This window comes from Crocodylus siamensis, chromosome 5, assembly GCF_052110815.1.
Source record: "Crocodylus siamensis isolate JL-2025a chromosome 5, ASM5211081v1, whole genome shotgun sequence".
In the NCBI taxonomy this organism is placed as follows: domain Eukaryota; kingdom Metazoa; phylum Chordata; order Crocodylia; family Crocodylidae; genus Crocodylus; species Crocodylus siamensis.
The window spans coordinates 51,199,628-51,217,684 of NC_143399.1; the positions used below are offsets into that span (position 1 = coordinate 51,199,628).

Consider the following 18,057-nt stretch of genomic DNA (forward strand, 5'->3'; position numbering starts at 1 on the left):
GAATAGTCTGATAGTTATATCTGAATATTAAAAGTGAATTATTGTTCATTTCTGTTGTTAATGTTTTTAAATGTATGTTATGTTACTCAAATTGGAGTTTAAACAATTTTTAGAAATGTCATGAATAATTAAATGATTTAAAAGCACAATTAGATATAGGAAAATTAGGCTTTAAATTAGTTAGTAAACCAAAGTAGTTGAAGAATTTACAAAGGGAACAAGAGTTTTGTTGGGAAGAACAAGTACAAAAAAAAAAGAAATAGAATCATGCCAGATTTAGTAATGTTTGGCTTTCAGAGTGTTCCAGATGGTACAGATGTAGCTGTGGTGAACTGATTGGAAGCCTACCAATGCCTCAATCACTATAACTTTTTACGGTTATCCATGTCAATAGATAAAACAGTTTTTGCCCATGAGTATGAATATGTAATAGATTACCAGATTACTGGTTTTCTCAGTTTAAAAATCCCAATTCTCTGATTTTAAAACCCCCATAATTTTCTACGATTGAAAAGAAATGCCACTCTGTGTGTGTGTGTGTGTGTGTGTGTGTATCAGATTAACAAAATGTTTTATTTACAATTTTAAAGCAATTTGGAAGCCTACCAATGCCTCAATCACTATAAAATTATAAATATCTATACATCTCAGCATTTGTTTTTGTGGTTTTTTATCATGGAAAATCAGAGCTCCCCTTGCCCCCTTTGCTCACCAGGATGTGGGGCCAGCTGCCGCAGCACCCCCCCCCCCGCTTGCTTTTGTGGTGCTGAGCATCCTTGATATGCCAGTGTCCTGCCCCTGCCCCCCACTCCCAAGTCGCAGCCTCCCTGCACTGCCAGTGCCCCTCACTCCTGACCAGCAGCCCCCTGCCCAGCCCCATGTGGACTCATAGGATTCCAGTGAGGGAAGAGGGTGTGGGTCCTTTGCAGGCAGCAGGGAGCTTCATGGCTGGGCCACTGGGGATTGGTGCCCGTGCTCTTAGGGGCAGGGGTGGCTACATGCTGCTGGGAGACACTGCCTGGGAGAGGGAGGAGCCATGGCCAGGCCTCCTGGCACGACACAAGAGACCCAGCCTGGGGTGGGGTGTGCTACAGGCATCCCTTCCTCTTCCCTCCAACCCATGCTGGGGCCGGACTCGTTCCACTGCTGCCTTCATAAGTGGAAGCTGCTGCAGCTGCTGCAGGCAGGATGGAGATTGCCTGGAGCCCTTCATCCTTCTTCAGCTGCCTGCAGCATGGCCTTGGCCAGAGCCATGCTTGGCTTCATGCTGCTACTTTGGTCTTCCCCACTTCACCGGAGCCCCAGCCACAGCTGGCAGCACAGGGCAGTGTGTGGTGCCCCACCATGCCCTGAAGGATTACGCCCCCATCCCCTGCTCTGGAACTGGGCTTGCCGGTGGCACGAAGCACTGCCTCAGTCCCCACTCCCCACTGCAGCCCTGGGGCCTGGACTGCTTCCCTTAGCACTGGCAGGCACCTGCTCACCCCTTCCCCTGGCCTGGCCCTTCAGTGCCTTCCCCCCACCCTAGACTTACTTGTCTCCAGCTGCCAAGTCTCCTCCCACCACCCTGCCTGGCTGTATGCTGGCCACGTGTGTGTGCACACGCATATGCACGTGATGCCCCTGCCTCCAGTTATCCTCCTTCCTCTCTCCCTCCAGCCCCAAGCAGTCCCTTGCAGGCTGCAATGCTGCCAGCCTGCAAGGGAAAACCCACAGTTTTTTCCCTTAAAGGTGGAAATCCACATTTTTCCACATTTTCCTGTAGCAAATGGAAAATGTGGATCCCTATTGATTACTGTTTATGTCCATGTGCAACAGTTTTCTTTAAATTCTGCTCTAAAACACTCGTAGGTAGGGTATAAAAATTTATCTTATTGGAAGTTAGATGGGTCATGTTTTTACTGTTTTGAATACTTGCTGGGAGTGATGTATTTAGAGGAGTATTGTGGCTTTTAACTCGGGAAACAAATATCCACATCTTTCCTAGTAGTTTATCTGCACTAGGTAAACTCAAATGTACCTTGCTTACACTAGAGGTAAACTTATGGCAGGCTTGTTTTGTACAGCAAGTTCCTTAGCCTGTTTGTTGGCCCTTCTTTGTTTGACCTTCTGTTTGCAGAGAGTATCTGGTTGCAGTCAGCAGAGAGCACATAAATTGACAGCAGGCATCTTGACTTTTTAGAGCTCCTGTGTCAGGTCAGGAAGTAATGGGTGAGTCTAAGAACATGATTGACAGAGACAGAATTTGGCAACTGTCTCAAAAGATATCACTTTTTCTCTTTGGTCGTTGCCAATCATTTTGGTTTTGCAATTACTGGATGCTGAAGCATGTGGAGTGCAGTAACACCATTAGGTTTTTTTTCAGCATCTGAATGGGTATTATGTTTTCCAACACTGTTTAGCAACTTATTTAAAAATGATTTTTGAAATCCTGCTGCGTTGCTGAAGATGAAGGTAGTTCCAACAAACACTGTGAGGGTTGTGGCAGGTTAAGAAATTGATTCCTTCTGTTCTTTGCATGTGCCTTAAGCAACTGCAGATATTTTAAAGAGCTGTAGTAACATATATTATGCTGATTTTCATTCTGCACGTCTTAGCCATAACATGGTATTTTAGCAAGTAAAGATTGATTGCTAGGTTGTTTGAATCCCTCTTGCCTTTGATGGGCTCCCAAAATAAAAATATGAAGAACCTAGATGTTGTTTTTTAAAGCAGAATATTCTAATAATTTAAAGGTAGAATCATAAGGCTGGAAGGGACCCCAGAGAATCATCGGGTCCAGCCCCCTGCATGAGCAGGAAAGACATTTGGGGTCAGATGACCCCAGCCAGGTGACCGTCCAGTCTTCTCTTGAAGACCTCTAGGGGAGATGATTGTACCACCTCTGGGGGGACCTTGTTCCATAATCTGGGCACCCTAGTTGTAAAGAAGTTTTTCCTAAAGTTCAGCCTAACACTCTCTTCCAGGAGTTTATGGCTGGTGTTTCTAGTTTTTCCCCAGGGTGCCCTGGTGAACAGTTGTTCACCGAGCTTCTGATGTACGCCTCTGATACAATGGCAAGCCGCAATCAGGTCCCCTCTCAGCCTTCTTTTCTTAAGGGTGAAGAGTCCGCGGTTCCTCAGCCTCTCCTCATGTGGCTTGCCGTGCAAGTCCGTGATCATGCGGGTGGCCCTTCTTGGGGCCCTCTCGAGCTTTAGCACGTCCTTGTTGAAATGCAGCGCCCAGAACTGGACGCAATACTCCAGCTGCGGCCACACCAGTGTTGAGTAAAGTGGGAGAATCACTTCTTTGGATTTACTGGAGATGCATTGACTGATGAATGCCAGGGTTTTATTGGCCCTAGCGGCTACTGCATTTCATTGCCACCTCATATTCCTGCTGGTGTCTATTGTTACCCCCAGTTCCCTTTCATTTGTAGTGCTGGTCAGTTTAGCAGTGCCCAGCCTGTAGGTGTGCTGGGGATTCTTCCTTTCCAGATGCAGCACTTTGCATTTCTCTATGTTGAACCTCATCTTGTTCTGTTCTGCCCAGCATGCTAGCTTGTCTAGGTCTGCTTGTGTCTGCAGCCTATCTGCCGGTGTGTTCGCACAACCCCATATCTTAGTGTCATCCGCGAACTTAGCCAATGGGCTCTTCACCCCCTCATCCAGGTCTTTGACAAAGATATTGAACACTACTGGGCCAGCTACCGACCTCTGGGGTCGCTGCCTACATCTTGCCAGGATGACACCAATCCATTCATTTGGACTCTGTGTCCTACCCTGCATCCGGTTTCACACTCACTCAATGGTCCCGGAGTTGAGCCCAATATCCTCCAGTTTTCTGATCAGTACCTTGTGGGATGCCAGGTCAAAGGCTTTCTGGAAGTTGAGGTATATGTTGTCAACTGCTTTTCTCTCGTGCAGATAAGTCACCTGATCATAGAAAGAAATTAGATTGGTCAGATGAGACCTGCTGGAATAGAAGTTAAGCTACTTGGCCTGTAGTTTCCTGAGTCTTCACGCTTCCCCTTCTTGAAGATGGGCACAACATGGGTCCTCTTCCAGTCCTCTGGGATTTCTCCAGAAGCCCATGATATTTAAAGACCTTTGCCTCTGCGATTACTTTGGCCAACTCTTGCAACACTCTTGGGTGGAGTTCATCGAGTCCTGATGATTTATATACATCTAATTTCTTAAATTGATCATATACCAGTTCTATGGCAATGGTGGGAATGGCGTCAGTCCTGCCCTGCTCGTTCTGTGTCCTACCTGGCATGTTGTTCCCCTTGGTCTTGTGAAAGAGCAAGGCATAGTACTCATTTAGGAGTTCCATTTTTTCCTGAGTGGTAGTGACCAGGTATCCTGAGGCATTAAGACAGCAGCCCCACACTCCCATTTGTTTTCTTTTTACTCCCTATGTAGCTAAAGAAGGACTTCTTGTTGTCCCTCGATTCTTGTAGCTAGTTGTAATTTGGTTTCTGCCTTAGCTTGCCTAATCTGTTTTCTACATATGTGGGCCATTGTCAAGTAGTCTTTCTTAGGGGCTGTCCCAAGGTTCAATTGTTGTACACCTCTGTCTTTTTCTGTAGGATGGCTGCAACTTCCCTGCTTAGCCAAGAGGGTTTTTTGACCCTTCTGCTACTTTTTCTCCATAAGGGAATGGATTTTCTCTGAGCCTTAAGGATTGTATCCTTAAGGAATAACCATTCTTCTCATGCTCCCTTTACCTGTGGTCCTTGGTCTCTCAGGGCATTCTCTACTAGTGACCCAAGCTTATTAAAATTTACGGTTTTGAAGTCTAAGACTTTGAGCTTGGCATTTGTTTTGTCAACCTTGTGACAGACCATGAATGTAATGATTTCATGGTCACTATCGCCTAGGCTGCCCTCTATGTGTAAGTTGGTCACCAGGTCAGTTCCTTTGGCCAGGACCAGGTCAAGAACTGCATTGCCTCTACTTGGCCTGTGCACCTCCTGAGTCAAAGAAAAGCTCTTTGGTGCTGGTCAGGAAGGACTATGATCGATCTGAGCTGGCCGAGCACTCCTCCCAGGAGATGTTCAAGTAGTTGAAGTCACCCATGACAACCATGTCCCGTGCACACGCGACCTGTGTTAGTTCACAGGCGAACACTAGATCAAATTCCTCCCCTTGGTTAGGCGGTCTGTAGTATACACCTATAGTCAGGTCTATCTTGCTGTGCCACCCCCGCCCCCGAGCTTGACCCAGAGGATTTGAGGCTGTTCTTCTTTGGGGCCAACATCAGCCTGTAGGGAGAGGTACTGCTCCTTCACATAGGAGGCAACACCCCCACCTCTCTTTCCTACCTAATCCCTTCTGTGAAGGATGTAGTCCTTTACGGCTATGCTCCAGTCATGAGAGGAGTCTCACCAGGTCTCTGTGATCCCTGCTAGATCATAGTGCCCAGTGGAAAGCAGGAGGACTAATTCCTCCTGCTTGTTCCCCATCCTTCTGGCTTTGGTGTACAGGCACCTATGTCCTTCTATTGAGGTCACTAGCCACCTGTTGTGTTGAAGGGGAGCTGTTTTCTCAGCTCCTGTAAGAGTGGCTTTTGATTGGTTTCATTGTCGATGGAGCTTTTCCTGTATGAAGTTATCTACAAAGTAGTTTTGAGAAATTAGGCTTATACCATTTTTGTTTTTCTTACTTATATAGAAAGACACTAGGATATTACTTTTATTTTTCTGAGTCTTTTACTATTTTTTTTCCCTGCTTTTGTTGAACTAGTGGGTGATCAGAGATGAGTGCTGAACAGCCTAATTGAAGGGGTTTTGATTATTTAACAAAGAACTCTTTAATTCATACTGGCATTTTCATTGAAGTGAAATGGGTGTTACAAAAACAACTTGAAACAGTCTAACTAAAAATTCCTTCCTCTTCATAGTTAATATATATTCTTTTTTCTCATGATGTACTTCAGGCCTGTAATATCTTGGGTTCAACTGGAATAAATTGGAACAGAGAGTTAAGAGTCAGGATGGGGAAGTTCAGTGTTGGATCCAGAGGGGGTGCAGTGGTATGGATGCACCCCTCTTGGACCATGCCACAGTAGTAGCAGTGGGGATTTTAAATCCCTAAGTTGCGTAAGAATCCTCTCCTCCCCTTCCATTCTTGGCACCCCCTCCCTTTTCCTCTGTTTTTGAAGCATGTTTCCGTCCCGTGCTACTGGTGCTGTGTCCAGCTTATTGAGGGGAGGAAGTGTTGAAAGCTCCAGAACAGTGTGTGCCACCAGACAGTACCAGGTATGCTGTGGGATCTTGGATGGGTTTGACTCCCGGCAGGGTGGGGCTTCAGCCAGTGTTGTCACTACTGCCACCCTGCGCTGCCACCTCTCTGCGTTCGGCTGCATGCCACCACCTCTCCCTGCGCCCTTCACATCTGGTCACATACTTCCCTGCTTTGTGTTTGGCTGTGCACTACTCCCCACCTCCACTTCGCTTTCAGCCAGTGTGCTGTGGGATGGGAAAGGCTGCAGGATGAAAAAGTTTGGGTAAGTGTGCCATGGGATGAAAAAGATTGGGAAATGCTGCTCTAGAACTACCACCCTGTGAAATGAATTGGGAGCCTTGTGGGGGGATGGGTTCCAGAGCCACTCTAGCTGGGATCAGCAAGGGACAGCAGCAACAGATGGGTTTCCCTTTCCGGAACTTGCTTCTGGGCTGGCAGAGAACACCAAGGGGACTGGGCAGAGATGAACCCACCCACTGCTGCCCCTGCTGAGCCCAGCTGGAGCAGGGCAGGAATGGTTGTGGAGCCCTCCTCTCCTCTTCCCTCCCCCCAGTCAGCGAGAGACAGCAGCAGTCATGGGTTGAGAAGAGGACATGGTGCTGAGGACAGACGGTAAGGGAGGGGTGCTGACTGGGTGGGTAAACAGGACAGGATTCTTACCTGTTTCGGGGACTTAAAGTCCCCTCTGCTGCTCCGGTAGCATGGTGTGTCTGCCTAGAGGTGATGAGATGGGGAGCTGGGATGCAGGCATGTCAGCAGTACCAGACACTGCTCCTGCATCCCCTTTCACAAAATCCTGAAACTACTCACAGGGATGTTCAAGTCTTTTGAGTCATCTACTTTTGTGAAAGCTTTTGATTGCCCAGCACTGCCCTCTGAGCTATCTCTTCTAAAGGACCAGTCCGAAGAGTTGATTTATCGACTCGTCAGTATGGCCTACCAGTTTCCAATAGCTGACTAGATGTCTTGAAAGCCAGTGATCTACTCAAAACAGATGGTTGGTCCAGTGCAGCAGGGGAAAGGCACAAGGCCAATTAGTGGCATGCCTGCCAAAAAGGATAACCCCCGCTGCAATTGATAATCTGAAACTTGACCCACTTGCTTTCTTTGATTTCTTTATTCCCATATGAAATGTTGTGTGTTCTGGCCTGTTGTGGAATTCAAAGAAACAAAGTGGTTGCCTTGATTGACTGTTGGGGGAGGGGTATGCATTATTAGCTAGCAAGCTTTATGGTACACCTATCCTGAGTGTGGCCTAATAAGAGGAGTGACAAGAAAAAGCATCTTACTTAGCAACCCTAATGATTTATGACTCATTTTTGACAAGTGAAGATGTGTAAGTTCAACTATCGATATCATTCAGAGGCACAACTGGGTGGTTCATGGTGGGCAGCAGCTGCAGTCATGCTGCTGGGAGTGGTGGCCAGGTCAGCAGGCCAGGCTACTCGTTCTGTGCCATGCCTTTCCTCTCTGCCTGGCGCTGCTCCTTTGGCACATAAGACTAGTGCTGCGGTTGCCCACCTCCCTCTATAGTTATGCTACTTACATCTTTTGTATTTTATGGAGTGCTTTGGTTTTCAGACAGCATAACGGGCAGCAGATATTTTCTGTCTCCCGCTATGGTATTGCAGAATGGCAGTATATTGTGAGTTTTGACTAGGTCTGTTTGGGGTCATCTTATAGCCTCTATTTACAGGTGGAGGTCAGAGAGCAGTTGAGCACAGATGTTGTCTGCTGGAATTCTTTTTATCTTGTGAATTCCAGAGGAAGCATTGTCTAGAAATGAAAGCCCTGAACAGGAAATTAAAAGCTCTGGTTCCGTTCCTAGTTCTTCTACTGCTTTGACTCATAATAAAGGAAAAGTCACATTATCTCTGGCCTATTCTGTAAAAAGTGATCTGTACATACCTATATCTCAGGATTTTTGAGAGCTGCAGTCGCTCATAAGTTATTTGGAAGGTCTTTGGAAAGAAAGAGCTTTAGAAAGTCAGACTTTACATATGTATTGAACTTTAAGGATTAGTGGTGGATATCTGTTTCCCTTGCAGGAGTACAACAGCTGGAGGATAAGCATGGTATTGGTGAGACACAAGAGCCTCAGTAGACAAGTTGTTCCCTGCCTGTTCATGATATTTGACATTTCCTTTTCCTTGATAACAGAAAAGCTTGCAGAAGCTCAGCGTAGGTCCGCTACCCTTCAGAATGAACTTCAATCAACTTTGGATGCGCAGAGGGAAGCTAGTGGAATTTCCACGCTGCGGCAACGCAGAAAGCCAGTCTTCCATCTGTCCCATGAGGAGCGTGTCCAACACAGGAACATCAAAGACCTGAAATTGGCCTTCAGCGAGTTCTACCTCAGCCTCATCTTACTGCAGAACTATCAGGTACCTACAAAAGGGAACAGTTTTCCTGAGCTCCATAATCATTCTTGATCCTAAAATTAAATAGAGGTCAGAAAATTGGGACTGAGAATGGGAAAGAAATTGGGTCACTACAGTAACTTTGGTGCCACAAACTTCTGTTTAAAGCTGGACCTGCAAGTTTAGGAAGAAGCACAAGATTTTTACACATTTTTTCTTCCTAGAGTTACCATAATAATATCGTTCACTTTATGGCATCTCCTGTTGCATCAGCATTTCCTTTTAAAACTTACTTTTTCATGAGTTTTTAACTCCTGTTTAATTCTGTAAAATGTAACCAAAATTTTGAAGGCTATGTTGTCATAAAAGTTCCTAGCCTTGAAGTATGTACAGGTTTCCCTCACTTTATGTGGGTTCTGTATGTGCGAATCTGCTCTTATGTGATGACCCTTTTTATACCAAAAATTCATTATAGGTGAGGTAGATTTACTCTTATGTGATCAGTGTGGTTGAAGTCCACAGCCAGCTGTTTTGTATGTTGCACTGTGGGAGTGACATGCACCAAAATACAGTCTCTTGTGTGCTTCTGTGCTCCTCACTCATTGTCTGCCACATGTGTTTCTGTAGTTGTGTGCCCCATTATGATTGTGCCCTGTGCTTGTATGTACTGTCTGGTGTTGGTGAGTACCAAAATGGTCTTGTAAAAGTGGTAGAAGTGGGTCTGGAGGTCAGTATAGTTGAGGTCTTGGCACTTATCCCTATTTGTTACGTTGTAAAGAGGGTTCACTTCATGTGAATTTGAGTTATGCACCATTTTCCAGGAACACATGTACAGCAAAGCTAGGGAAACCTGTGTAAAACAAAATCTTCGGCATATTTGAATCATAACAGCAAAAGGGATGCAGTAGTGCCACAAACTGATTTGTATTCCAAAAAACTTAATCTTGAGGGTGTTTTTTTTCCTTTAAAGGCTTGCAGAGCAGTTCATAATGTTGACTAATTTCTTTTTATTTAAAGTATTATTTTGAAAATACCTTACCATACATGAGTTGCATTTAAAATTTATTTACAGCTTTTTAAGCTTGTGAACTTAACATGCTATTTTAAATTAGTTGTCTAAAATGAAATGTTCCCATTATGTTCTCCTAAATGAGGTGTCCATTAGAGAAGTTTACCAACCAAAATTCCACACTGAATTTAGAATAAAGGATTTTGTATAAAAGCCTAGAATGTAAATAAGGATTTAGTGGGGTTTCATTTTTCAAAGGTTCTGAGGACTTCCTGCTTTTATTGACGTCAGTGTGTTTTTATCAAGCACTTCCAAATGCTAGGGCACTTATTTAAATACCTAAACAGAGGGTTTAAATACTTCTTTACATTAGGCTCCTCAGGTGGAAAATACTGGCCCAATAGTTTTAAAATGGCTGAAGATTAGCTTGCAGCCTGACTTCCGGTGCTACTAGAAGTACTTGTACTTCTCTGATTAGTTCAGTTACTAGTTCAAAATTTTAAAGTAGGTATAGTAATGTTAAATCTTTGCTCATTTCCTGGTAAAACAATGTGGAAGAATAGGTGTTCATGTGGAAAGCTTGAAACCTCTCCCACACTGCTGCCCCACCCCACCTTTACAATTTGGAGCATGTTGATAACTGTACAAAGGCACAGGCCCTTCCAAGCTAAGGCACATCAAAATATTTCAGAACCAGTGTTTTAGGAAGAGTACAGCCTTATGGGTATTTGACCTCAAAGCTTTTGCTTAGCCACTTATGTTGGTCATTTTTTCTTTGTATTGTACTCCTGGGAATGGGAAGGTAAAGAATCTCTTGCACTACATTACCAAGAATCACTTATGTGACCTGATAAGGAAGTTAAAGACAATTAGATGTCTGCTTTGAAAAAGTGGCTGGCATATTCATTGGTTGGTTTCTACCAAAAGAAAATAATTTTCTTTGCCAAGATTTAGTGACTAAATTCTCAGACTGTTCAGATTTGGCAATTGTTACTTAAGCAAAATAGTCTGCTTTCAAAAGTGGTAGGGCTTCTTTTGAGGCTTTATGCTAGGTAGGAAAGAAATTAATTGAAATTGTTTTCAGATTGAGGACAAAGAATATGTGTATTAAGAAAAGTGCCTGAACACAAAAGCAGGCAGCGTGGGAAGTAAGAACTTAGAAGTGTTAACAAGTTCTGGCATAGCTGAAACCTGGTGGGAAGATTCTTATAACTGGAATGTCAGCATAAATTGTACTGATCTGTGTAGAAGCCACAAAAGTGAGTGGGAAGCAGCAATATGTCAAACATTTACAGTGCTGTTGAGCTGTGGCTGACATGTAATACTGAGGTCTTTTGAGTTGGGTTATAACGAAAGAAAAAGAAAGCTTAAACAAGTAGGTATTTTTTTGTGGACTACTAGGATGGTAGTAGAGTATGAACAAGAAAATTTGAGCGTCTTTTTTTAAGGTCCTCAAAACGAGAGGCTATATGCCTATGAAGTGATATTAATTATCCAGTTATTGGTAGGAAAAAGCCAATCATCTATCATACTAGAGATTCTGAAGTGAATTCAAAAACAAAGCCACAACTTTACAGTATGGATTCTGGATTGCGTTTATTTGCTAATTCTCACCAGGGGAGAAATTAATTTGAGCATATGCAAATAAAAGGGGATCTTGGTATTGTTAGTCATGAACTATTTGAATTCAGTGTAGAAAACACAAAATCTCTTCATAATGTAGCATGTATAAATATAATATGATTCATAAAGTAAATCTTTGGAAATCCAGATAATGAATAATGTGTAATGGAAGACGGTATTAAAATCTACAAATGGGCTAGAAAATAAGTGCTGAAGGCATTAAATATGTTTTAGCTAAGAATACAAATTTGTTTTGTGTTTGATCATGAGGATTCTAAAGGATATTTAAATATAAGCAAGTCCTTTTGAGCCCATTGTTTAATCCTACCTAGTTTTGCATAGATTAGGTTGTCATTTGGTCTGTGTGGCATTCATCTCCCCTTTCCCCCATGGCAAATTGATATCTAATTCAGGCTTACTATAGCCTTCACTTTTGAATATGCAACAGAAATAGAAGGCAAGGTTGGAAGGCTCTTTTCAAACAGGATTATTCTCAGTAATATGAAAAAGTATTAAAGAAAATGCAGGCTAAGTAAATGATTTCTGCATGTTCTCTTTGACAAAATCTTTTGTTTAAGGTTGCAGGTATAACTGCACTAACTTTTTAACCTTTCAGTTTGGGAATCATAGAACTTGAGCTGCCAAAGGAAAATACTCCAGTAGAAGAGCTCTGAGATGCATAACGCACTAACTGCCTGTGCTTCCTGAGGAACGCAAGAGTTAAAGAGCTCTAATCACTTCTTTAGTCAATGAAATGATTCACTTCAGGGCTACAGAAGAATCTGACCAAAATGTCATTTTGTTACATTTTTCATTCTAACTTTATGAAATAAGGCTCTGCTGTCTCAGGGGTGAAACGCTAGGTTTTCCAATGGAAAGTAATTAAAGTCTCTTGTCTGTAGTAATACAGATCATTAATGCATTGGGTTTCCTACTCCCATCTCCCTGTCTCTTCTTTCCCTTCTACATTATGTGGGCCTGGTAGTAAATCACTCCAAGCATAATTAGATTGAAAATAATTTCAGTAGAACAGTTGGAATCTTTCCCAAAGGCACTGAATTCTACTGTTTTCTGTTTCTTTCTGAACAAATATATGGGCTTGATTTTGCATGCGGGCATACTTTTTTCCCCCCCTCCATCTATATTGCTAACACTTGGATGAACTGGTTCAGTGGATCATGGAGTGCTGTGGGTTGACTCTTTGAAGAGTTCATTGTTTTAGCATATCAAATATCTCATCATAGCACCCTTCTGTCTCCTGCCAGTTGCTGTGAGCTTTCCTGTCTTTTTCATAACTATGTATTGTACAATACTACATATCTTAAAAAAGTGAAAGTCAATATTTAGGTTGGCACTCTGATCAGCCACTATTTAAGGACCTTTGCCACGCCTATGCACATGTTCTAGATAAGATAGGATATAAATTATGTTAATAATAAGGATAGTGCTGACACAGTCTTTTCTTAGAATACACAGTCTTTTATTGATTACATAGACCTGGGCTTATACATACCATAAATATTATCCCTCTTTCCTAGCTTGTTACTCTGGGTCTTCTTTAGTGCCTTTAGTATAGTCACTGCTTCCTTTAACATTAGTCTTATTTTATACTTAGTGTACAGAATACTTTTATAAGGAATAAACACACTTGACTGGACTAGATTGGTCAGATTTTAAACATCTACAAGATTTTCATGTGCAAAGATAGGCCTTACGTAATGTTACTTCACTTTTTTACATTCTTAGAATTGACATTTAATGTTGCCTTTGAATTAAAGGAACTAGAAAGAGCCTGTTCTGTTGGAAAAATGGCAAATAGATGTGAAACCTAGATAAGAAAGCGAGGCAGAATGCAGTATATTTCTTACAAAACCACCACTGCAGGTATAAATTGTGATTGTGAGTTTATTGCAGCAGCTGGCAGTGTTGAACTGCTATGAATGCAGTATATGAACTATATTTCAATGAGCTGCTATACTTCCCATATGAAAGAACCCTCAAATTCAAAATTAGAATGTGGTATGCCCAAAACACAGTTACCTACAGTGAATTTTCATCAGAAAAAATGGTAGTCATTTAGTTAGAAAGGGAAATTTGGAAACTTTATTTTTTGCAATGTAGAATATTTTATTTCTGGCCAAGGTTAACTCAAGCTTCTTAACTTGGAATATGATTTTACATTCATTTGTTTTTTTTTTTTTAAAAGTAGCTTTTAATTATGGTGGCAACATTTTTCATTTTGAGCAAAAGGTGAAATCCAGTTGCCACTGAGATCACCTGCTGTTAACTTTTGCAAGGCCTCTACATACAGCTAAGTGTGTAAGATGGTAATGGAATAACTGCATCTCTGAATTTGCAATCTCATATTGATTTATCTCCATTTTAATAATTAGCTGTGTTGCATATGTTATTCTTATAAGCCTAAATAATACAAGAGGTTTTATTAATTCTTTGTAAACAGTCTCCAGTATTTTACTCCCTCAGTCTATTCAGTGCTGCTGTTATTTTCCATAGTTTGTATTCCTTCATACAATAGCTCTGTAGATTAAAAAACAAAAAACAAAAAAAAACCTTCTGGAGTATTTTCTGTTAGATGACTAACAAGCCTTAATAACTGTTCCTTTTCTGCTGCCCCTGAAATATTTCCAGCTTTCAACTTTCAGTCTTCGATGAGGCTAAAATTGTGTTTGCCTTGTTTCTAGAACCTGAATTTCACAGGGTTCCGTAAGATCCTGAAGAAGCATGACAAGATTCTGGAGACAACGCGTGGTGCAGACTGGCGGGTGGCCCACGTGGAAGTGGCACCATTCTACACTTGCAAGAAGATCAACCAGCTCATCTCTGAGACAGAGGTAGAGAATGCTAGCCTGTGTATTGCTTTCCCTTTATGTGGATAAATAATTTTTTTCTTTAATGTTGGTTTCTCTCTCTGTTCACCAGTCATAATATCAATTCTTTGTACTTAAAAACTGAATAAATTGTCTTAATAGCTGTTACAGTTATTAACAGATTTAAAAGTGCAGCCACTTCTGGCTTCAGTTACTTGCATCTTAATCATGGGTTTGGCTTCAGCAGGTGACTTGCACTATGAGGATCTGTTCAGTGGTATTGTGTAGTAACTTGACATAATTAACATGCAACATATGCTTTTTTGGGTGAGATCTGCATTAAATTCTTGTGACCCTTATTTCTGTAGACAGTGGTGACCAATGAGTTAGAGGATGGAGATAGACAGAAGGCCATGAAGCGTCTGCGTGTCCCACCCTTGGGAGCAGCCCAGGTGAGAGCACTTGGTTCTTGTAGTGCCTGTTTTTCTCACCTGTTAGTGACTGATTACATTTTAACCCTATCATCTTACTCTTCTTCCCCCACACAGTATTTAAAAGTACAAATAAATTGAAATGAGTGTTCCTACCTGACATATGAGAAATGATTAGCATCTGAAGTTACTTGATGTATGTCTATATGTTATAAGGCAACATCTTGAAGGGAGACCCATGCTAGCTCTGTATGGGTCTCTCTTCAAACTATTGCCTTGCTTCCAGTCTAGTCCTGTATCCCTGAACTGGAAGCAGGATCACTATGTATGTGTGGTGATGTGTGGTAATTAGCTTGATTTTTCTCATCAGAGCTAATGGTTTCTGGGAAATGTAACCTACTTCAGTGTAGGATTTGGAAGTAGGTCTTCAAATGTTAGTGCATTGGAGCAAGTTCATGAATCAAGAGGTGAATAATAGATAGAAATGTTAACATTCCTCATCTTCTATTAGTTCTGGCTGTGCTCTGCTATCTATCCTATGCTGGAATGTTTGTGCGAAGGTCTGGCAAATCTCTTGGAAGATATTAAGACACTATTAAGCTCTGTTTTGACATAGCCATAATGTTTCTGGCTAGTGCCCAGTTGTACTTGTTATATTTAAGAGACTTTATTGAAAGGGAAAGGAAGTATTAAATCATAGGCCAAAATACTGCATCCTCTGATTTGAAACTTACTCTGAAATTCATATGCAGCAGTAGAAGTCATTTATCTTTAACCTGGTTATTGTTCTTTTCACAGCCTGCACCAGCATGGACTACCTTCAGGGTCGGCTTATTCTGTGGAATATTCATTGTGCTGAATGTTACTGTCATTCTTTCAGGTATGTATTTTAGATCAGGCCTGAAGCGTACTCTTTCTCAGCAGCCCCTGCGCACATCACTGCAGCCGGTTTCCATGGGGACCCCAACAGCGTCAGAGTTGTGACAGTCAGGGTCTTCATGGAGACCAGCTTCAGCAGTGCTGGCAGGGTGCGTGGCTGGGCAGAGAGCTGCTCTGAGACCGGAATCATGCAGTGATGACAGGCTAGTCTGGAGCCAGGCCAGAACTGTGATCTACTACCCGCATGCCCCAGGCAGGGGCATGCAGGCAGCAGATTGCGGCTCTGTCCCGGCTCTGGACCACATTGTCACTGCTGCAAGATCCCAGTCCTGGAGCAGCTCCCTGCCCAGCTGCATGTCCTGCCAGTGCTGCTGGGGCCAGTCTCCATGGAAACCCTGGCCCCACCGTCACAGTGCCACCACTGCTGGGGTCTCCATGGAAACAAATCATAGAGATGCAGGCAGGGGATGTTGGAAAATAGAGTCCAGCCGTTGGCTGGATCTGCCATCATGCCCACTTCTGGTCTAGTAACTGGATTGGATTAATCAAAATAATCCTAGTTAGAAGATTTGGTAGTCTGAGTCAAACCAAGCTAGTAAACTACTACCTTAATTCAGTTTTTCTTTACCATAATACAGGGGTTGTCAACTGGGGATATGTGTACCCCCGGGGATACATGGAAAAGCCTTAGGGGGTATGTGTGGGTGGGTGGAGATAGAGCACTGCCACCCACCACCCTGCACCACTGCCCCCCAAGGAGCAGGGCTGGGGGGAGCAGGGGGAAAGGGCAATGGTGCCCCTCTGCAGACTTCACAAGTGCCACCTGCCTGGCTGGATGTGGGGGAGCTTGCACGCACCACCCACCACCTTGTCCTGCCGTCACTCCACATTTGGTCACACGCTACCCCTCCTCCCTCTGTATTCAACCATGTGCCCCCCTCCCCACCCTGCTGTGTGCCTGACTGCTGAAGGTATACTTAGTAAAAAAGGTTGAAAACCCCTGCCTTAATACGTAATATTTATATACGTTGGTTATGTTCCTGGATTCCTACTTATCTTCTTGGTGGAATCTCCTGCCAACTTTACAGTTGGCTTATTTCTAATAGTACCCTTGAGCAGTCACTACTACTCTTCCTGGTGTGTTTCTAGGTTTTCTATAGTATTGACTTACTAGAATACAGGTACGCAACCCCTGGCATGTGCCAGAGCGTGGCACATGAAGGCATTTTGCTTGACAGTTGCACCTCGGGAAAGGGGCCAGGCCTGTGCTGGGGATCAGGCCTCTTGCAGCTCCTGTGCCATCTGCCGCTGACACACCAACATCTTGCAAGTTGAGGCTGCAGGTGTTTTTGGCACTCTGCCTATAAATGTTGCTGACTCCTGCACTAGAAGAAGGTATTGTTATGTGCTTGTAGAACTCCAGGTGGGAAGACAGAAGAACCCATTTCAACCAACTTCATATCATGCACTTCCATCCTTTCTATGAGTTTTCTTCCAGGAATTTCTTAGGCTTTGTTTGACTTACATGGACCTGACTTGGCAATATATTGCTTTGCTGGTAAGCATATATGGAAAGCACACATGTTCTCATATATCCTGGACCTTGTCTTAATTTGGTTGGTCTCTGGTCCATGTGAAGTCCACTTATTGGGGTATGCTACCCAAAGTCATCAGAATAATGTAAAGCCATTCCATTAATTCAGAGGAAGAATTTTGCTTTGTTGCAGTCAGTGTTTTCAGTTGCACGTGAAAAGGCCTGGCTTCTGTTCCCAGTGGCACAGTAGTCTGTTCAAATAATGCAAAGTAAACAACCAGCAGATCAATGCATATTTTGCACAAGAGAAAGTTTTAAAACAATTTTTAAACTGTTATTTTTGTATTTAGTATATGTTGGAAGCTGTTTTAAACTATTTTCCTTGTTTTCCATCACAGAGGCAGATTATTGCCTGCATATGTGTGCACGCACATACATGCACAGTTCTTGATGCATAGTTTTTTCATGGTTTGTCTGTAGTTTGCCTATGTGACCTTTGAAAGCTGTGGTTAAAGCTAACTTTGTTGATGTTTGCCTCCTAATTTGTGAAATTTGAAAGCACACAAGTGCTTGGAATAAAAAAGCAATACAGCATCAGTGATGAACTCATGAACACAATCCTAATTTTCAAATATGTATGCATCTAAGCCAGTGTTAATTGTTGTATTCTTGTGAGATGGCATGATCTGGTATCTGCGAGTTTCTGCAAATATTAGGAAATGGAAGTTGTGTTATAACTAACTGTAAAGATGGTTTTTTTTCATTTAACTTAGATGCTCTTTTATGAACGTATTAGTAGCTTTTCCTGAATCGATAAATAGTTGGCTTCATAGACAGAACTTTAAGGTCATGAATTTGTAATTTGCAAGATGGGCATTGTGCTGGAATGCATAACAACAAAACACATCCATAGCTTCTAATTTAAAAAAAAAAAAAAAGACAGCTATAAACCTGGGTTTGGAGTAGCTGGCAAGAATCCACGCATGGTGGTAGCTCCAGCAAGTGCATCCAAAGCAGGGGTGAGTAATTATTTGGGCTGAAGGGCCACTTAGGGAGTTTTGGTGAGCTGTTGTGGGTTCGGTTAGGTCCCCCATTCCCTGCACCCACAACATCTCACCAAAACTCTGTAAGTGGCCCCTATGGGCACAGCATGCTCAACTGGGTGG

At 42.8% G+C, this 18,057-nt stretch overlaps 1 protein-coding gene across 1 annotated transcript in view; it reads left to right on the forward strand.

Moving 5' to 3' along the window:
- XPR1 (xenotropic and polytropic retrovirus receptor 1) overlaps window positions 1–18,057 on the forward strand; it is a 207,051-nt gene that overhangs the window by 135,544 nt on the left and 53,450 nt on the right. Inside the window, exons 4-7 of the mRNA XM_090047853.1 lie at window positions 8,388–8,611; window positions 13,922–14,071; window positions 14,416–14,499; window positions 15,277–15,358. Of these exons, the coding sequence (XP_089903979.1) occupies window positions 8,388–8,611; window positions 13,922–14,071; window positions 14,416–14,499; window positions 15,277–15,358 (540 nt within the window). The remainder of the gene's footprint in view (window positions 1–8,387; window positions 8,612–13,921; window positions 14,072–14,415; window positions 14,500–15,276; window positions 15,359–18,057) is intronic.